The sequence below is a fragment of the Salvelinus fontinalis genome, chromosome 36 (assembly GCF_029448725.1).
Source record: "Salvelinus fontinalis isolate EN_2023a chromosome 36, ASM2944872v1, whole genome shotgun sequence".
Classification (NCBI taxonomy): domain Eukaryota; kingdom Metazoa; phylum Chordata; class Actinopteri; order Salmoniformes; family Salmonidae; genus Salvelinus; species Salvelinus fontinalis.
The window spans coordinates 10,583,276-10,601,711 of record NC_074700.1 but is presented as its reverse complement, the minus strand read 5'-3'; the positions used below and the strand labels follow the sequence as shown (position 1 = coordinate 10,601,711).

At 44.8% G+C, this 18,436-nt stretch overlaps 1 protein-coding gene across 50 annotated transcripts in view; it reads right to left on the bottom strand.

Annotated features, from left to right (window-relative positions):
- LOC129835195 (receptor-type tyrosine-protein phosphatase delta-like) overlaps positions 1-18,436 on the bottom strand; it is a 678,254-nt gene that overhangs the window by 102,767 nt on the left and 557,051 nt on the right. For all 50 annotated transcript variants that reach the window (XM_055900635.1, XM_055900637.1, XM_055900636.1 and 47 more), the window contains one exon: positions 17,038-17,179. In XM_055900635.1, coding sequence (XP_055756610.1) covers positions 17,038-17,179 — 142 coding nt within the window. The remainder of the gene's footprint in view (positions 1-17,037; positions 17,180-18,436) is intronic.

Here is an 18,436-nt window from a genome sequence, read left to right as displayed (position 1 = left end):
ATTGAGAGCATCCTGACTGGCTGCATCAATGCTTGGTATGGCAACTGCTTGGCATCCGACCGCAAGGAGCTACAGAGGGTAGTGCGTACGGCCCAGTACATCACTAGGGCCGAGCTCCCTGCCATCCAGAAACTATACAAGGCGGTGTCAGCCATCCAAGTCATAGACTGTTCTCTCTGCTACCGCATGGCAAGTCGTACCGGAGCGCCAAGTCTAGGACCAAAAGGCTCCTGAACAGCTTCTTCCCCAAAGCCATAAGACTGCTGAACTATTTGCATTGACCCCTTTGTTTTTTTGCACTGACAGTTTTGCACTGACTCTATGCACACTCACTGGACTCTACCCCCACACTCATACATACTAGACTGACACTCCAACACACATATACAAACACACTCTGTAAAGGCAGTCAATGTTGTTCTCCTCCTCAAACGAGGAGGAGCATGGATAGGACCAAGATGCGGATTGGTGATTAATCATACTTTTAATGAAAACACCAAACACGACACTACAAAACAACAAACTAACAAACCTTCAACCGTCCTGTGTGGCCCAAACACTGACACAGGAACAAACACCCACAAAAGCCTACTGCCTATGGCTACCTTAAATCTGGCTCCCAATCAGAGACAAATGAATGACAGCTGTCTCTGATTGAGACCCAATCTAGGCAGCCATAGACATAACTAGACAACCTAACAAACACTATCCCATACACATACAACACCCATGGACTAACCAAACACACACAACATACAATGCCCACCCCAACTCACGCCCTGACCAACTAAACATAATCAAAATAACATAAAAATAGGTCAGGAACGTTACAGAACCCCCCCCTCAAGGTGCAAACGCCGGGCGCACCAGCACAAAGTCCAGGGGAGGGTCTGGGTGGGCAGTTGACCACGGTGGTGGCTCAGGCTGAGGGCGAGGTCCCCACCCCACCATAATCAATCCCCGCTTCTTTATCCCCCTCCCAATGACCACCCTCCCACTAACACCACCTAAATGAGCGACCAGCACCGGGACAAGGGGCAGCACCGGGACAAGGGGCAGCACCGGGACAAGGGGCAGCACCGGGACAAGGGGCAGCACCGGGACAAGGGGCAGCACCGGGACAAGGGGCAGCACCGGGACAAGGGGCAGCACCGGGACAAGGGGCAGCACCGGGACAAGGACCAGCACCGGGATAAGGGGCGGCAGGTCCTGGCTGAGGGACTCCGGCAGGTCCTGGCTGAGGGACTCCGGCAGGTCCTGGCTGAGGGACTCCGGCAGGTCCTGGCTGAGGGACTCCGGCAGGTCCTGGCTGAGGGACTCCGGCAGGTCCTGGCTGAGGGACTCCGGCAGGTCCTGGCTGAGGGACTCCGGCAGGTCCTGGCTGAGTGGCAGCTCCGGACTGTAGGGCAGCTCCGGACTGTAGGGCAGCTCCGGACTGTAGGGCAGCTCCGGACTGTAGGGCAGCTCCGGACTGTAGGGCAGCTCCGGACTGTAGGGCAGCTCCGGACTGTAGGGCAGCTCCGGACTGTCGGACGTCTCTGGCAGCTCCTGACTGGCGGGCGTCTCTGGCAGCTCCTGACTGGCGGGCGTCTCTGGCAGCTCCTGACTGGCGGGCGTCTCTGGCAGCTCCTGACTGGCGGGCGTCTCTGGCAGCTCCTGACTGGCGGGCGTCTCTGGCAGCTCCTGACTGGCGGGCGTCTCTGGCAGCTCCTGACTGGCGGGCGTCTCTGGCAGCTCCTGACTGGCGGGCGTCTCTGGCAGCTCCTGACTGGCGGGCGTCTCTGGCAGCTCCTGACTGACGGACGGCTCTGGCGGCTCCTGACTGACGGACGGCTCTAGCGGCTCCTGACTGACGGACGGCTCTACTGGCTCGGGACAGACGGGCGGCTCTAATGGCTCGTGGCAGACAGATGGCTCAGACGGCGCTGGGCAGACAGATGGCTCAGACGGCGCTGGGCAGACAGATGGCTCAGACGGCGCTGGGCAGACAGATGGCTCAGACGGCGCTGGGCAGACAGATGGCTCAGACGGCGCTGGGCAGACAGATGGCTCAGACGGCGCTGGGCAGACAGATGGCTCAGACGGCGCTGGGCAGACAGATGGCTCAGACGGCGCTGGGCAGACAGATGGCTCAGACGGCGCTGGGCAGACAGATGGCTCAGACGGCGCTGGGCAGACAGATGGCTCAGACGGCGCTGGGCAGACAGATGGCTCAGACGGCGCTGGGCAGACAGATGGCTCAGACGGCGCTGGGCAGACAGATGGCTCAGACGGCGCTGGGCAGACGGGCCGTTCAGGCACCGCTGGGCAGACGGCAGACTCTGGCCGGCTGAGACGCACTATAGGCCTGGTGCGTGGTACCGGAACTGGAGGTACCGGGCTGAGGGCACGCACCTCAGGGCGAGTGCGGGGAACAGGAACAGGGCACACTGGACTCTCGTGGCGCACTCTAGGCCTGGTGCGTGGTACCGGAACTGGAGGTACCGGGCTGAGGGCACGCACCTCAGGGCGAGTGCGGGGAGAAGGAACAGTGCGTCCAGGGCTCTGGAGACGCACAGGAGGCTTGGTGCGTGGTGCCGGAACTGGAGGCACTGGGCTGGAGACACGCACCATAGGGAGAGTACGTGGAGGAGGAACAGGGCTCTGGAGATGCACTGGAAGCCTGGTGCGTGGTGTAGGCACTGGTGGTACTGAGCTGGGGTGGGAAGGTGGCGCCGGATATACCGGACCGTGAAGGAGGACACGTGCTCTTGAGCACCGAGCCTCCCCAACCCTACCAGGTTGAATGGTCCCCGTAGCCCTGCCAGTGCGGCGAGGTGGAATAGCCCGCACTGGGCTATGCAGGCGAACCGGGGACACCACCTGTAAGGCTGGTGCCATGTACGCCGGCCCAAGGAGACGTACTGGAGGCCAGATACGTTGGGCCGGCTTCATGGCATCCGGCTCGATGCCCAACCTAGCCCTCCCAGTGCGGCAAGGTGGAATAGCCCGCACTGGGCTAAGCACGCGTACTGGGGACACCGTGCGCTTTACCGCATAACACGGTGTCTGACCAGTACGACGCCCTCTCACTCCACGGCAAGCCCGGGGAGTTGGCTCAGGTATCCTACCCGGCTTCGCCACACTCCCCTTTAGCCCCCTCCCAAGAAATTTTTGGGTGAGCCTCTCGGGCTTCCAGCCTCTCATACGTGCTGCCTCCTCATACCAGCGCTCCTGGGCTGTGGCTGCCTCCTTCTCCTCCCGAGAGCGGCGATTCTCTCCCACCTTAGCCCAGGGTCCTTCTCCATTGAAAATTTGCTCCCAACTCCATTCCTCTTCTCTCCATTGCCTTAGTTCTTTTTCTCTCTCCTCAATCCGCTTGGTCCTGTTGTGGTGGGTGTTTCTGTAAAGGCAGTCAATGTTGTTCTCCTCCTCAAACGAGGAGGAGCATGGATAGGACCAAGATGCGGATTGGTGATTAATCATACTTTTAATGAAAACAGCAAACACGACACTACAAAACTACAAAACAACAAACTAACAAACCTTCAACCGTCCTGTGTGGCCCAAACACTGACACAGGAACAAACACCCACAAAAGCCTACTGCCTATGGCTACCTTAAATCTGGCTCCCAATCAGAGACAAATGAATGACAGCTGTCTCTGATTGAGACCCAATCTAGGCAGCCATAGACATAACTAGACAACCTAACAAACACTATCCCATACACATACAACACCCATGGACTAACCAAACACACACAACATACAATGCCCACCCCAACTCACGCCCTGACCAACTAAACATAATCAAAATAACATAAAAATAGGTCAGGAACGTTACACACTCACACACTAAATATGCATATTGACGCCACACACACATACACACTCACACATAGACACACTTTCACACTCTTCACATACGCTTCTGCTACTCTGTTTATGATCCTGATTGCCTAGTCACTTTTACCCCTATCTACATTATGCACATTATTCCTCAATTACCTCAACTGCCTCGTACCCTTGCACATTAACTCAGACTCCTTGTACATAGCCTCGTTATTGTTGTTTTATTGTGTTACTATTTACTTTTTTATTTTTCTAATATTTTCTTACTTTTTAACTCCGCATTGTTGTGAAAGGGCTCGTAAGTAAGCATTTCAAGGTAAAGTCTACACCTGTTGTATTCAACGCATGTGACTAATAAAAATGTATTTGATTTTAATTTTATCTATTGAAAACTTTTTTCCCCACATAAATATATGCAAAACGCTAGCTCTTGTCAATACCAGGACAAATGACTGCTCTTTTAATATGAGAGGTTCATTACGAGGACAAACGGCCTCTCGCTGAAATCAAACTGTACAGAACTGAACACTGCTCCTGCCAAGGCAAAAATCCCTTTCAATGTAGAATGACAGATAGGGAAGGGATGGGATTCCATAGCCCAGCCCCTCTAAACTAACCACACACACTGTTCCTCTATGCCTGCAGTCCCTGTAGCCCAGTCACCAATCTGTCATGGCCAGTAGCTAGTAGATTACATCAGCTACATCAGCTGACAACATCAGTGCAACAGAGATGAACAGGTAACTGCGAATATAAAGGAAACAGGGTTTTTTTTATTTTACCATGCAAGTCAGTTAAGAACAAATTGTTATTTTCAATGACAGCCTAGGAAGAGCATGTTAACTGCCTTGTTCAGGGGCAGAACAACAGATTTGTACCTTTCCAGCTCAGGGACTTGAACTTGCAACCTTTCAGTTATTAGTCCAACACTCTAACCACTAGGCTATGCTTTCACCCCCTAGGGCAAGGGGCATTGGGCCATGATGAGCCAGAACAGCTTAAATGCACCTTGGCATAGATTCTACAAGTGTCTGGAACTATATCGGAGGTGTGACACCAATCTTCCACAAGAAATTCCATATATATATTTTTTTTTTGATGGTGGTGGTGGAAAATGCTAATCGTAGGCACCACTCCAGAATGTCCCATAAGTGTTCAATTAGGTTGAGATCTGGTGACTGAGACAGCCATGGCATATGGTTTACATAATTTTCATGCTCATCAAACCATTCAGTGACCACTTGTGGGGTCATATCCATGGTAGCCAAATAATGGCCAAAATAACGGCCTGCTCAGCATTTAAAAAAAAATGACCCTAATCATGATGGGATGTTAATTGATTAATTAACTCAGGAACCACACCTGTGTGGAAGCACCTGCTATCAATATACTTTGTATCCCTCATTTACTCAAGTGTTTCCATTATTTTGGCAGTTACCTGTATGTGATGCCACTGCACTGCTGGCAAGGGGCCTGTGCATATTCTCAGAGCTGCGACATTCATAAACATGACAAGTTGGCCATGATATCCCTCTATTTACACTTAAGCACAGAGAGCAGAGCGAGTGAGAGAGGGGGGTAGGTAGAGAGGTCGGTAATGAGTGTGTGTTGGATGCCCCGGGGGTCAGTTGGGCTGAAATGGACGGATAAAGAGAAAGATGAAAAGGAGAGATGGAGAAGGACGGACACTGGGGCTTTCTCTCCACAGGCCTGGCCAGGCAGGCAGGCACAAAGCTCTGTTTTGACTCAAATGCTCACCCAGCTTTGCAGACTGCACTTCAGCTCAGACAGATGTACTACCTTTGAGTGGTGGAGATCACCTAGAGGGAGCATGGAGGGTGGCGGGAGGGAGGGAGGGAAAGCTGAAAAGAGAGAGGTTTATAGAGAATAATAGGTAGACGCTGCCTCCCTCTACCGCTTTTGTTTGTCTACCTCTTTCTTGTCAGAATGTCCTCCTGTGACTCCTTCCTCCTATCTTTACATGAGTTTGTCTTTTCATCCTTTTATATCCACCTCTTTCTTTCTGTCTGGGTGTCTCTTTCTCTCTTTCTCTCTTTCCTCCCTCCCCCCTCCCCTCCTCCCTCCCTCTCTCCCTATGCCTCTGTTTAGGTTTTCACTTAGCATATTCCATTTGCTGTCTGTTACCCTGAGCGATGAATCAATTTTCCTTAGAAAACGGAACCTCATTTGTTTAGTGTGGGGTAAAAAATTCTTATTCGTCATCTTATCTGCCATCAGCACTTTTTCTGTTATGATAAGTAATATTCAGAGGAGGAGCAAAGAAAAAGAAAAGGTACTTCAAAAAATCTCAGAGCTATTTGCCAAACACAAATCAGAGATGCGAGTCTCTTTATTTTTTTCTTCATCATCCGGGAGGCGTACGCTAGGGAGCTCTGGTTTTAACAGTCCATCAACCTCCAATCTCTCCTTTTGAGCACAATAAACATTTGTAAATAAAGAAGATGTGGCTAGGAATACATAAACAGCGTAGTACTGGTGTTTCTTTCAGAAATATGCTTTCCTGTCTGTGATGAAGCCCTTTTGAGGATTTCATGCTTAATGCCATGAGGACTTTCATTCATTTAATTCTCCTCATGTTTTAATGTGTCTATTATTGTACGTCTAACCTGCTCAAAATCATTTGGGCTATGTATTGTACGTTCTACTTTGAAGAACTGTATTTTAACTGTATTTAGGTGTATAGCATCATGTATTTGTGTGACATATACTGAGTGTACAAAACATTAAGGATACCTAATATTGTGTTGCCCTCAGAACAGCCTCAATTCGTTGGGGAATGGACTCTGCAAGGTGTCGAAAGCGTTCCGCAGGGATGCTGTCCCATTTTGACTCAAATGCTTCCCACAGTTGTATGAATTTGGCTGGATGTCCTTTCGGTGGTGGACCATTCCTGATACACACGGGAAACTGTTGAATGTGAAAAACCCAGCAGCTTTGCAGATCTTGACAAAACCGGTGCGCCTGGCACCTAATACCATAGCCCGTTCAAAGACACTTAAATATTTTGTCTTGCCCATTCACCCTCTAAATGGCACACATACACAATCCATGTCTCAATTGTCTCAATGCTTAAAAATACTTCTTTAACCTGTCCCCTCCCCTTTATCTACAATGATTGAAGTGAATTTAACAAGTGACATCAATATGGGATTATAGCTTTCACCTGAATTCCCCTGGTCAGTCTATGTCATGGAAAGAGCAGGTGTCCTTAATGTTTTGTACACTCAGTCTATGTACAGTATGTTTAATGAAGTTTGGGTATTCCAGGTCTCCTGTGAAAGATTCGGAATAAATGTAGCATTGAGATAAACAATAACAGTTGATCTTTCATTGTATTCCCATGAAGCTCCAACAAGGAAAAGTAGAGATCAGACGATTACCTTACCCCTCCCCAGTCTTGAGATAAGGAATACAATCACATGCACTAATCATTAACTTGTACATTTTGTTCCACAACATACAGTACCAGTCAAAGGTTCAGACACACCTACTCATTCAAGGGTTTTTCTTAATTTTTCCTATTATCTACATTGTAAAATAATAGTGAAGACATTACAAATATGGAATCACATATTAACCAAAAATGTGCAAAATAAATAGATAGCCCTATTTGGTAAAAGACCAAGTCCATATTATGGCAGGAACAGCTCAAATAAGCAAAGAGAAACAACAGTCCATCATTACATTAAGACATGAAGGTCAGTCAATCTGAAAAATTTCAAGAACTTTGAACGTTTCTTCAAGTGCAGTCACAAAAATCATCAAGCGCTATGATGAAACTGGCTCTCATGAGGACCGCCACAGGAAAGGAAGACCCAGAGTTACCTCTGCCGCAGAGGATACGTTCATTAGAGTTACCAGCCTCAGAAATTGCAGCCCAAATAACTGCTTCACAGAGTTCAAGTAACAGACACATCTCAACATCAACTGTTCAGAGGACACTGTGACTGAGTCCTTCATTGTCAAATTGCTGTAAGGAAACCACTACTAAAGGACACCAATAATAAGAAGAGACTTGCTTGGGCCAAGAAACATGAGCAATGGACATTAGACCGGTTGAAATTTGTCCGTTGGTCTGATGAGTCCAAATTTTAGTGGGACTATCATTTGATTTTAAACAGGACAATGACCCCAAACACACACTGTGTAAGGGCTATTTGACCAGGACGGAGAGTGATGGAGTGCTGCATCAGATGACCTGGCCTCCACAATCACTCGACCTCAACCCAATTGAGATGGTTTTGGATGAGTTAGACCACAGAGTGAATGAAAAGCAGCCTATGTGGGAACTGCATATGTGGGAACTCCTTCATGACTGTTGGAAAAGCATTCCAGGTGAATCTGGTTGAGAGAATGCCAAGAGTGTGCAAAGCTGTAATTAAGGCAAAGCGTTGCTACTTTCAAGAATCTAAAATCTAAAACATATTTTGATTTGTTTAACACTTTTTTGGTTACTACATGATTCCATATGTGTTATTTCATAGTTTTGTTGTCTTCGCTATTATTTTACAATGTAGAAAATTGTACAAATAAAGAAAAACCCTTGAATGAGAAGGTGTGTCCAAACTTTTGACTGGTACTGTATATCTGGATAGGGAGCATTGACACAGACCCAGGCCAGAAGCCCGTCCCAGCAGGAGGCCAAGGCAGTGTCGGAGACCAGGTTAGCCTCCATGCTGGTCAGGAAAACAAGACAGAAGGTCGGCCTGTAAGATATCGTATTGGTTCATTAACCTTCATGTGCCTTACATTCAGAAACAAATGGGTCAGTTTGGTGAAACAGGTGTAACTAATGACCTGGTGTGAACTGTGCATGAAGCACATTATTTTCCTGCAGTATTCATCAATTTGTTTTTTAGGTGTGAAACAGGCCAGGCAGGTTTTTGCGGACAGATACATTTTTAAAAGAGCATGTGCTACAAGTTTAGTTAAAAATGCTTTTTGTTTATGTAAGGCAAACCATGCTCTCAAATGTAAGAACTCTTCCCAATTTTCTCCCTGAACTTAAACTATTTTAGTATAACAACACTGTGATATTTTACAGGTCATGTCTCAGTGCTCGTCCATGTCTGAGAAAACAGACTTTATACAAGTTCATGTCCACCTGAGAAAGGCAGTGCATAAATGGCCAGAGGAGAACGGTAAATAAATAATTGAAAAGACTGGGGCTAAGAGCTTGCTGCAGAAAGTAGAGAGTACTCATTCTTGGACTAACAAGAACGGACAACTTGTGTCCCAACAGGCCTTAATGGAACCGGGTTACATCATGCTTTTCAATTAAGCAGACAGAATTTACTGCGTCAGAAGTTGGGGTGTCTCCACGGGACGTGGGTGGTTGTGAGGCATGCATTACACAAATGGCTATATCTAGGCTCAAGGTCTTGTCATAGGACACTTGAACCTTGAAAGGTGAGTTTGAAATTCGTGGTAAACTTTTGGTTTGAGAGACTTGTTCTCAATGTATTCTATACAGCCACAAAAATCAGAGGAATGAGCAAATGTCATGTGGCCTCGCAAATAACTTCAATACTTTGGTATAACACATTTTAAATAATTCAACTAAAGTTAGGCTGTCCCATACCTTGTTTCTTTTGCCAGTCTAAAGCTGTTTGGCTTTAATTAGCAATACCCTTGTAGGCAGGCTTGAAGAGGTTTCTCGAGAGCATCGTGAGATGCATTAGGAGTGACCCTGAAGTGCCCGATTAATCTAGTAGAAAATGACTTGAGTATGGCCAAGATCAAAGTCAAGCACCTGCATTAGCACCCCTTGACTCAGACTGATACACTCCCACTTGACGACCTTTAAGTCCCCACAGCCCACGGAATGTTCAAAGGTAATGATGACGACGACAACAAATTCCACCAAAGAGCCCCTTGTCAATTCGATGATTGTGACTGGTGTGTGCAGGTGGCTACTTATACGCAAAAGATAAGCCTCTCCAGCTTTGTGACATGTTTTAATGCTACAGAACTAATGGAGATAATTGAAATGATTGAGCTATTATTCATTTCCTGACACGCCCTTTGACTTGTATGGTAGTGTCATCAGTGTAATGAAACCTACAGTATGACCATAGATTGGTATCTCTCACCAAAATTGCATAACTTAGGGGCATAATACACTAAGTATACCAAACATTAAGAACACCATGGACTCTACAAGGTGTCGAAAGCGTTTCACAGGGATGCTGGCCCATGTTGACTCCAGTGTGAAAAACCTAGCAGCGTTGCAGTTCTTGACACACTCAAATTGGTGCACCTGGCACCTACTACCATACCCTGTTCAAAGGCACTTAATCATTTTGTCTTGCCCATTCACCCTCCGAATGGCTCACATACACAATCCATGTCTCAGTTGTCTCCAGGCTTAAAAATCCTTTGTTAATATGTATCTTCCTCTTCATCTACACTGATTGAAGTGAATTAAACAAGTTACATCAATAAGGGATCATAGCTTTCAGCTGGATTCACCTGGTCAGTCTATGTCATGGAAAGAGCAGGTGTTCCTAATGTTTTTTTACACTCAGTGTATACTGTTTGGGTATTGGAATGTTTAGGCCTTGAAATTTACTTGTAAAAGGCCTTGTCTGGCGTGTCCATGTAGGAGATTAGTTGGTTGGCTTTTTTTTGTATTCTCCAACCTTTTGGGGCCATTAAGAAGTCAAATTACTGTTGTCAGGAGATGTGACAAGACATTAGCATTTTCAATCACTAAGCAACTAATTGCACCCCCAATTTTGCGACCTGAGGTTGTTACATAGGACACTGCATGACGTCTGGGAGCACCAAGCAGAAAACAACTGACCTATCTCTCCGAATCGATAATGATTCATTTATAGGGGGTTGTGTTTACTTTAATAATAAAAAAATACTGTGCCATTGTGGCCACCATGTTATCTATCATTTTCACAGTGCAATCCCAGTCCCTTTGTGGCTTCAGCAGATGTTTTCGCACTCGCTATTGGACCGTAAAGCTTCACATCCATCTTGTTAGCAGCCAGACGTGGGTCATTTTTTGCTAAACACCACATCAGCGCTCTTTTTCGTCTTAAATCATGCTCAGTACTGTACAAATACCGATTCTCCCCCTCGATGAATTAAGCAGAGACATTTTGAGAATTATCATCCACCGAGAGATCAATTTCTTCGATGACAGTCAATTCAATCTTTTTAATTACAATCATAAATAACTTGTCATTATCTGTTCCATTTTTGGTGATGAACGAGACTGGGATTTAGAATTGAGGGGAGTGCCAATACAAGACTCTTCTTTTGTCCAGCAGATTTATATTCTAATGTGCAGAGTCGCCACAGTTTTTACAATCATTCAGAGGCTTGTGGTTGTTTGAAAAACGCACATATTGCAAAAGCTATCTATCTGGACAGATTTATAGAAGACAGGGACTATCTGACAATATTGATGAAATACCTCAGTCTATGGACGCGTTTAGAAGAGGGTGTAATGAAAATCCATAATGGGAAGTCTAAATAATCTGTGTCTGTTCAATTAGGCCTGATGGAATTTCCCTACAAATGACTACTTTTTGCCCTGATGGAAATAACCAACTGCCACGCTCCACCTGTTACTCAACTGCCCGGGAACCGGAAAGAAATGCACAATTCTGCTGATTTAGGAAACATGAATGAGTCAAACATCTCAGACAAGAGTATGGGATGATGGGGGTTCTTTTTTCACCCATGCACAAATAAGGTTACAGAACTTCTGATACACTTAAAATGTCTGTCTCAGGCACTTTTATAATTCTTCCATGTATTCTTCCCCTCAAAAGGAGTTCACCTGGGTTGAAGTCAGCAGGGTTTTGAAAGCCTCTATTTATTGAAAAAAAGTACTTCTGCAGCACAATTGAGTGTTCTGAGTCTTCTGTATTGTAGCCTGGGTCTTGGCGTCTACAGAACTTGCCGGTGAACCAAACTGAATAGCGTTCTCGCTCCTGGCCCCCTATGCTGCCTTGTTCACCTCCTGCATTGCTTTTTGCAAGCATAGTGATCTCAGGCTCTGCAATTTTACAATAGCCACCTGCTTCACCCTCACTGCATGCCTTGCTCTGGCAGTCCAAGACAGCTGAGCCAGCTATTTGCTTCACGAGCAATTTGAGCACTCAGTCAATGTTTTTTCTTTTTCTTTCGGGCTGTACTTCTTTGAAGTACAACCTGAGATACAGAGTAGAGTACAGAGTAGAGGAACTTGCAGAGAAACAAAGTAATGTGAAGAATTTGTATTAAGACCCTACATCACGACACAGAAAAGTAGTTCCTAGTGGACTTGAAATGCAAATCCATGCAAAGTAGTATGGTGAAGAGGAGAAAAAAAAAAAAAAGGTGATATGTCTGTGTGGTGCTTATGAATATTCTTGGTCTAGACTTATTCTGTTCCTTGCTGGATCTAAAAAGCAAGCGTAGTCTGGGCACTGCAACTCGGGGGAATGATAAAATAAAGAATATGATATTATTTGTCCGGGTTCTACTCTGACTCTGAACTTCAGACTGGGAACATTGGTTTAAGTTTATCACTGTTGTGAATCTATGCCAGTAAGGCGTACAAATACATACAGTACCAACACACAAATCAGTTTTTAATGGACATTCTTATTGGTTTACGTGGGTGGAATTATATTATCTTCCTCCTCGCTTTACAGAAGCAGATGCACTTAATTCCTTCATGCACTTAGGCTGTGTTTACACAGGCAATTCTGATATTTTTCCACTATTGGTTTTTTGACCAATCAGATCAAATCTTTTGCCAATAACTGGGTAAAAGAACAGAATTAGGCTGCCTGTGTAAACTCAGCCTTAGTTTTCTGAGGAATTTTCTCATTCCGTATTATGAATATGCACTATTCAAACTATATTCTTCTTGAGTGTCTGAAGACTGCAAAGTGTAGAAAGTTAAGTATGCATAAGCTATAGTCTACAGGCTTCTTCTGGCTATGGGTGAAAAGATAATCCTTTCCTACAACGTGGTCACTTTTGCAGAGCGAGAGCACCCTGCACCACTCCTTACAAACAGAAATTATGGATTTTGTTTAGGTCTTTTTTCCGTCACAGTAGAGAGTCTTTTTATTTTCCACTCTTACTATCAAGTTGAGCACATCAGCACAACTCTGCATGCTTGTGAGAATGGCGTGAGAAATCGCTGTTCACAGTATAATGGGAATATATGGATACATTAACTTCCTTAATCACGACTGAATCTGCAGCGAAGAAAGTTGACACAGCCATACCACGTGACAATAGCATACGATTGTGCTGCCTAAGTAAAATGAGGTATGTGCTTGTGTGCCTACATAGGAAGGCAATTATTTTAATTGAATGTCTCACTATTTAAACTAGCTAATTGCTCCAGCTGACATGTAATGGATATAGATTAGAATGACAAACTGATGGTTCTATCTCCATCTATAGAGTGTGGACACTTGGCTGACATATTGGCTGGTGCAATCAACTTTAACATTTTGAGGATCTGTGTGTTATTATGTGTTATTATGTCCTGGGGGAATATGCTAAATGTCCTGCTGAATCAGAACACATGTCGTAAAATCAGATGAAAAACATCAATTGTTAAAATCCAATAGAACCCCACAGTGGAGGTGTCATAATACCCATAAAACCTAGTGGTCAAACACAATACACTTCACAAAATTGGCCATTTAAAGAAATGTAGCCAATTTATTAATTACTACATTTAGCTAACATTAGATAATGAATCCAGAAATACTTATTTTCGCCTCGATTCGGCAGTCTCGTTCAGATCCTCATGGCATTTGTCGTTCTTTATGATAGCCACATTAGCAGCTAATTGGCATTACATTTTTGGGGGGGTAAACACAGGCGAATATATTGATAAAAGTCAACTTGTCTTAAGACAGATTTACACGGTTATCAAAACGTGACACCAGGGTAAACCTACATGAAACACAGCCCTTATTTTAAGTGTTTCTAAAATCCCTGGTGGGAAAAATGATTGGAACCCTTTCCCTGTTTGACCGCTAGGTTTTATGGGTATTATGACTCATAAGGTGGTACTGTATGCTATACGTGGTATCAAAACTACACTATGACTCCTGCACCATTTTATCTGCTTCGCTTTAATCTTTTATCACCCTTCATCTCCTACCGTTTTCCAATTCCAATTTCAAATCAGACAACCTTAATTCAAACACCCATATCACATATGACTTAAGTCATCTCTGAGTTAATCAAAACAGAGGGAGAAAGAGATCCAAGGGGGAAAAAAGTACAATATGCAAACTAGGGCCCTCATTCATTGGACAAGTAGATTTCGGGTACGAACATCATTATGCTAGCGGTTCGCCTTTCATGCAAATTACTTTCTCTCTTTAAGCCAGGAAATTCATTGCTAATCGCATTTCCCATCAAGTCCGTGGCTCATCCAAATGCTAATATCTCTGCCACTGGATCCTTCACCTCGCAGCCCTGATGCTTCATGACTTTGGCAATTACAACAATTTTACTTTCCCCCTTTATGGAATTAGCCATTATCTCCTCCTGGAGCAAGCTACCAGAAAAAAACAGATCTCCTAGCAAAGGCCACTGCAGCTCAAATGAACTAAATGAACAGTCACTTTATATGTATTACTTAGCAGTGTCTTCATCAGGTGATTAGTTTATGTATCTATTGCGGGCCTTGTGTGGCTGTAGCGTCTCGGCAAGAGGTATACAAGGTGGGATAGAGAATCTCTAAAGCTCCTAGCTACGCCGAAAGATTGAACTCAGATTGTAATTTTTGGTGGTATCAAACACCAAATAAAGAACCTGGCAGAGGAATTTCCCAAATAAATCTTGGCGTGCAAATACAGACCTACTGTATTCTCCAAGGGAGATACAGAACCATGTCAGAGATACATAGATTATTTTTGGTACAAGGCAGAAAGAAACTGGTATCTCTATGGCTTTTTGTGTTATGTATTATGCATTGCAATTTAACCTTGTAAAAGTACACTACCCTTACATTGTCCTCAAACTAAACCCAGCACCCTGCCCTCTAATGTAAAAGTTCACCCTTATATCCCAGCTCAGTAGACTACATGAATAAGACATGAGGCCTCCAAAATAAGTTGCGTTGCAACTTTGACAATGTTTTAATTTGGCTGGTTGTGCTGGTTATAATACACATTCTAGAGAAAAGGTATAAAGCCCCCGAAAAATAACTATTTGGTGAATATTCTCATTCAGGTAGAAATTGACAGGTCTGTTGAGGATGTGTGTGGATGGGGATGTGAAAGTGTGTGTATGCCTGGGTCTCTGCATGAGTGAGTGAGAGACATACTCTCATCTGCCTTGACCAGAGAGCATCACTTTATTGCAACACAGGAAGGGCTTTTTGCTGCGGCATATGCGGCTTCGCTCACCTTCAAACTGGTGATGGGATACAAGGAGGGGTAGGTATAGCTAGGGACAAAGTGGAATGGAATGGTAATATACATGCTAATGCCTTGGCATTGGAGCTGAGAGGCACAGGTTCAGTGAAGCAGATGCTGTGACACTCATTTCCTTCGCCAGTCTCTCTGTGTGTGCATGTGCGTGTGTGTGTTTGTGTACGTGCATGTTATTGTGTTTCTACACACATACATAAACACAAACACACACGTGCAGAGACATAGCGTAAACAGGGGAGAGATTGCATGAGAATCTGCCACCCTTCCTTTTCAAAGGGCCCTTGGGGACCGTGCCAGGGGCCTTTTGTTCATCTCGGTGGTGGTGATAAGGAAGAGAGGACAAGGAGCTTCAGAGAGAATATACAGAGCTGGCTCTTTTCTATAGGTGGGGAGCTGTTGTGTAATTGTGGGGGATAATGGAGCACACCTCATTCAGAATGTCAAGGGATTTTAGAGCCAATTCTCCATTCAGAGCATAACAAGTCTCTGCTTTAGAGAGATAGGTCTACAAGTACAATGTATTTTGAGTCCGGGGCCAGTAAGCATTTGCGTTTCAATAGGATGTTATGTGTAATCAAGGTAAACATTTGCTTTTTATATGTACGGTATGTAGCAGTGGTTATGATTGTGGTATCAGCAGATAACTTTAGATTTGGGACCAGTTTTTGCTGTCAGTATTCAAAGTATCTCAAGCAACTGCAAGTATTACAAAGTTACAACAAAATACAGGAATCTCGCCTCCCGAATGGCGCAGTGGTCTAAGGCACTGCATCGCAGTGCTAGCTGTGCCGCTAGAGATTCTGGGTTCGAGTCCAGGCTCTGTCGCAGCTGGCCGCGACCGGGAGGATCATGGGGTGGCACACAATTGGCCCAGCGTTCTCCGGGTTAGGGAGGGTTTGGCCGGCAGGGATATCCATGTCTCATCGCGCACTAGAAACTCCTGTGGCGGGCCGGGTGCAGTGCACACTGACACGGTCGCCAGGTGTACAGTGTTTCTTCCGACACATTGGTGCGGCTGGCTTCCGGGTTGGATGGGCATTGTGTCAAGAAGCAGTGTGGCTTGGTTGGGTTGTGTTTCAGAGGACGCATGGCTCTCTGCCTTCGCCTCTCCCGAGTCCATACGGGAGTTGCAACGATGAGACAAGACTGTAACTACTACCAATTGGATACCACGAAATTGGGTTGAAAAAAATAAATACAAATTAAATACAGGAATCTCATTTAGTTAGGTTACGGTAAAACTATAAGAAAATCTAAAGCATGATATTTCATGAACAATATGATGAAATTAGCTACTAGTTTTAAACCTGATTCAAAAACCTTTTTCTCCAGTGAAGTGAATATTAAAGCAAGAGCAGATAAGTAAAACTTAATCTGAATTGAATAGCACTCAGCATTCCATTAGAACACCAAGAACCAGCAATGGAAAACTACTTTGCATAACTCAACCAGCATCTTAATTATTGTGTCAAGAAACTGTAAGAAAATGTGTTAATTGACTTAGAAAATCCGTATTTGGCTAAGTCGCTAATGGAGTAAGACCAATTAAGTCAGTAAATTCATCATGAGTGGAATACTGTGGCAAAACTTGAGATTCAACTAAGTGTACAATAAAGTGTGAGAAAAAGAAAAGAAAGAGAACAGACAGACAGGACAGACACACCAGACAGAGAAACAAAGAAAGTCTTGCTTACCTGGTTAGTTGAAGAAACTGAGAGTTAAAGGAAGAGGAGTTAGCATTTTGGTTGTGGAGAAAGCAGCACCTACCACGTAAAACAGTGAGTCTCGTAGTAGCACTCAGCTCTCCAACAGTGTTGGAGGCAACACACTCGTATATGGCTTCGTCTCGGGGCGTACGCAAGGGCTGAATTCTTAACACCGAGCCAGAGCCGTCATCGAAATCAATCACCTGCAGGTGCGAGAAACAAGATATGTTAAAGGAGTTTTTTTGTTCACAATCAGTGACGGAAGTTTGCACAGAGCAATTCCAACCACTCCTGCAGAAGAGTATGAACACATTTGTCCTACAACACTGATGGTGCAAAAAACACTGTGCTTCCCATCAGAAAACAATGGAAGCTGCTATGGCTAGTATACCCTAACATCAGCTCCTTATTTGAGTGAGTGTTTGGCTCTTTTCTCAATTGTCTATAAAGACCATCCACCCTTCACCTCCTCTCCTGAAAGATGTTTCCAGGTGAAAGCCAGCCTGAAGCAAGCTTCCACCAAATTGGTTTTCCCCTGTCATGTCTTTTCAATTAAGAGCAGGTGAAGGGGGAGACAAGGAGAGGATGGATTTTCAAGCAATTGATATAGAACCTACGTGTGCATCGCATTGTATGTGTTTGAGGAAGAGATACCACATCTGTAGTATGTACAGTTGAAGTCGGAAGTTTACATACATCTTAGCCAAATACATTTCAAATCAGTTTTTCACAATTCCTGACATTTAATCCTAGTAAAAATTCCCTGTCTTAGGTCAGTTAGGAACACCCCTTTATTTTAAGAATGTGAAATGTCAGAATAATAGTAGAGAGAATGATTTATTTCAGCTTTCATTTCTTTCATCACATTCCCAATGGGTCAGAAGTTTACATACACTCAATTAGTATTTGGTAGCATTGCCTTTAAATCGCTAACCTTGGGTCAAACGTTTCTGGTAGCCTTCTAATAGCTTCCCACAATAAGTTGGGTGAATTTTGGCCCATTCTTTGTGACAGAGCTGGTGTAACTGAGTCAGTTTTGTAGGCCTCCTTGCTCGCACACGCTTTTTCAGTTCTGCCCACACATTTTCTATAGGATTGAGGTCAGAGCTTTGTGATGGCCACTCCAATACCTTGACTTTGTTGTCCTTAAGCCATTTTGCCACAACTTTGGAAGTATACTTGGGGTCATTGTCCATTTGGAAGACCCATTTGCGACCAAGCTTTAACTTCCTGACTGGAATGTCTTGAGATGTTGCTTCAATATATCCACAGAATTCTCCTTCCTCATGACGGCATCTATTTTGTGAAGTGCACAAGTCCCTCCTGCAGCAAAGCACCCCCACAACATAATGCTGCCACCCCTGTGCTTCACGGTTGGGATGGTGTTCTTCGGCTTGCAAGCGTCCCCCTTTTTCCTCCAAACATTAACGATGGTCATTATGGCCATTTGTGTTTCATCA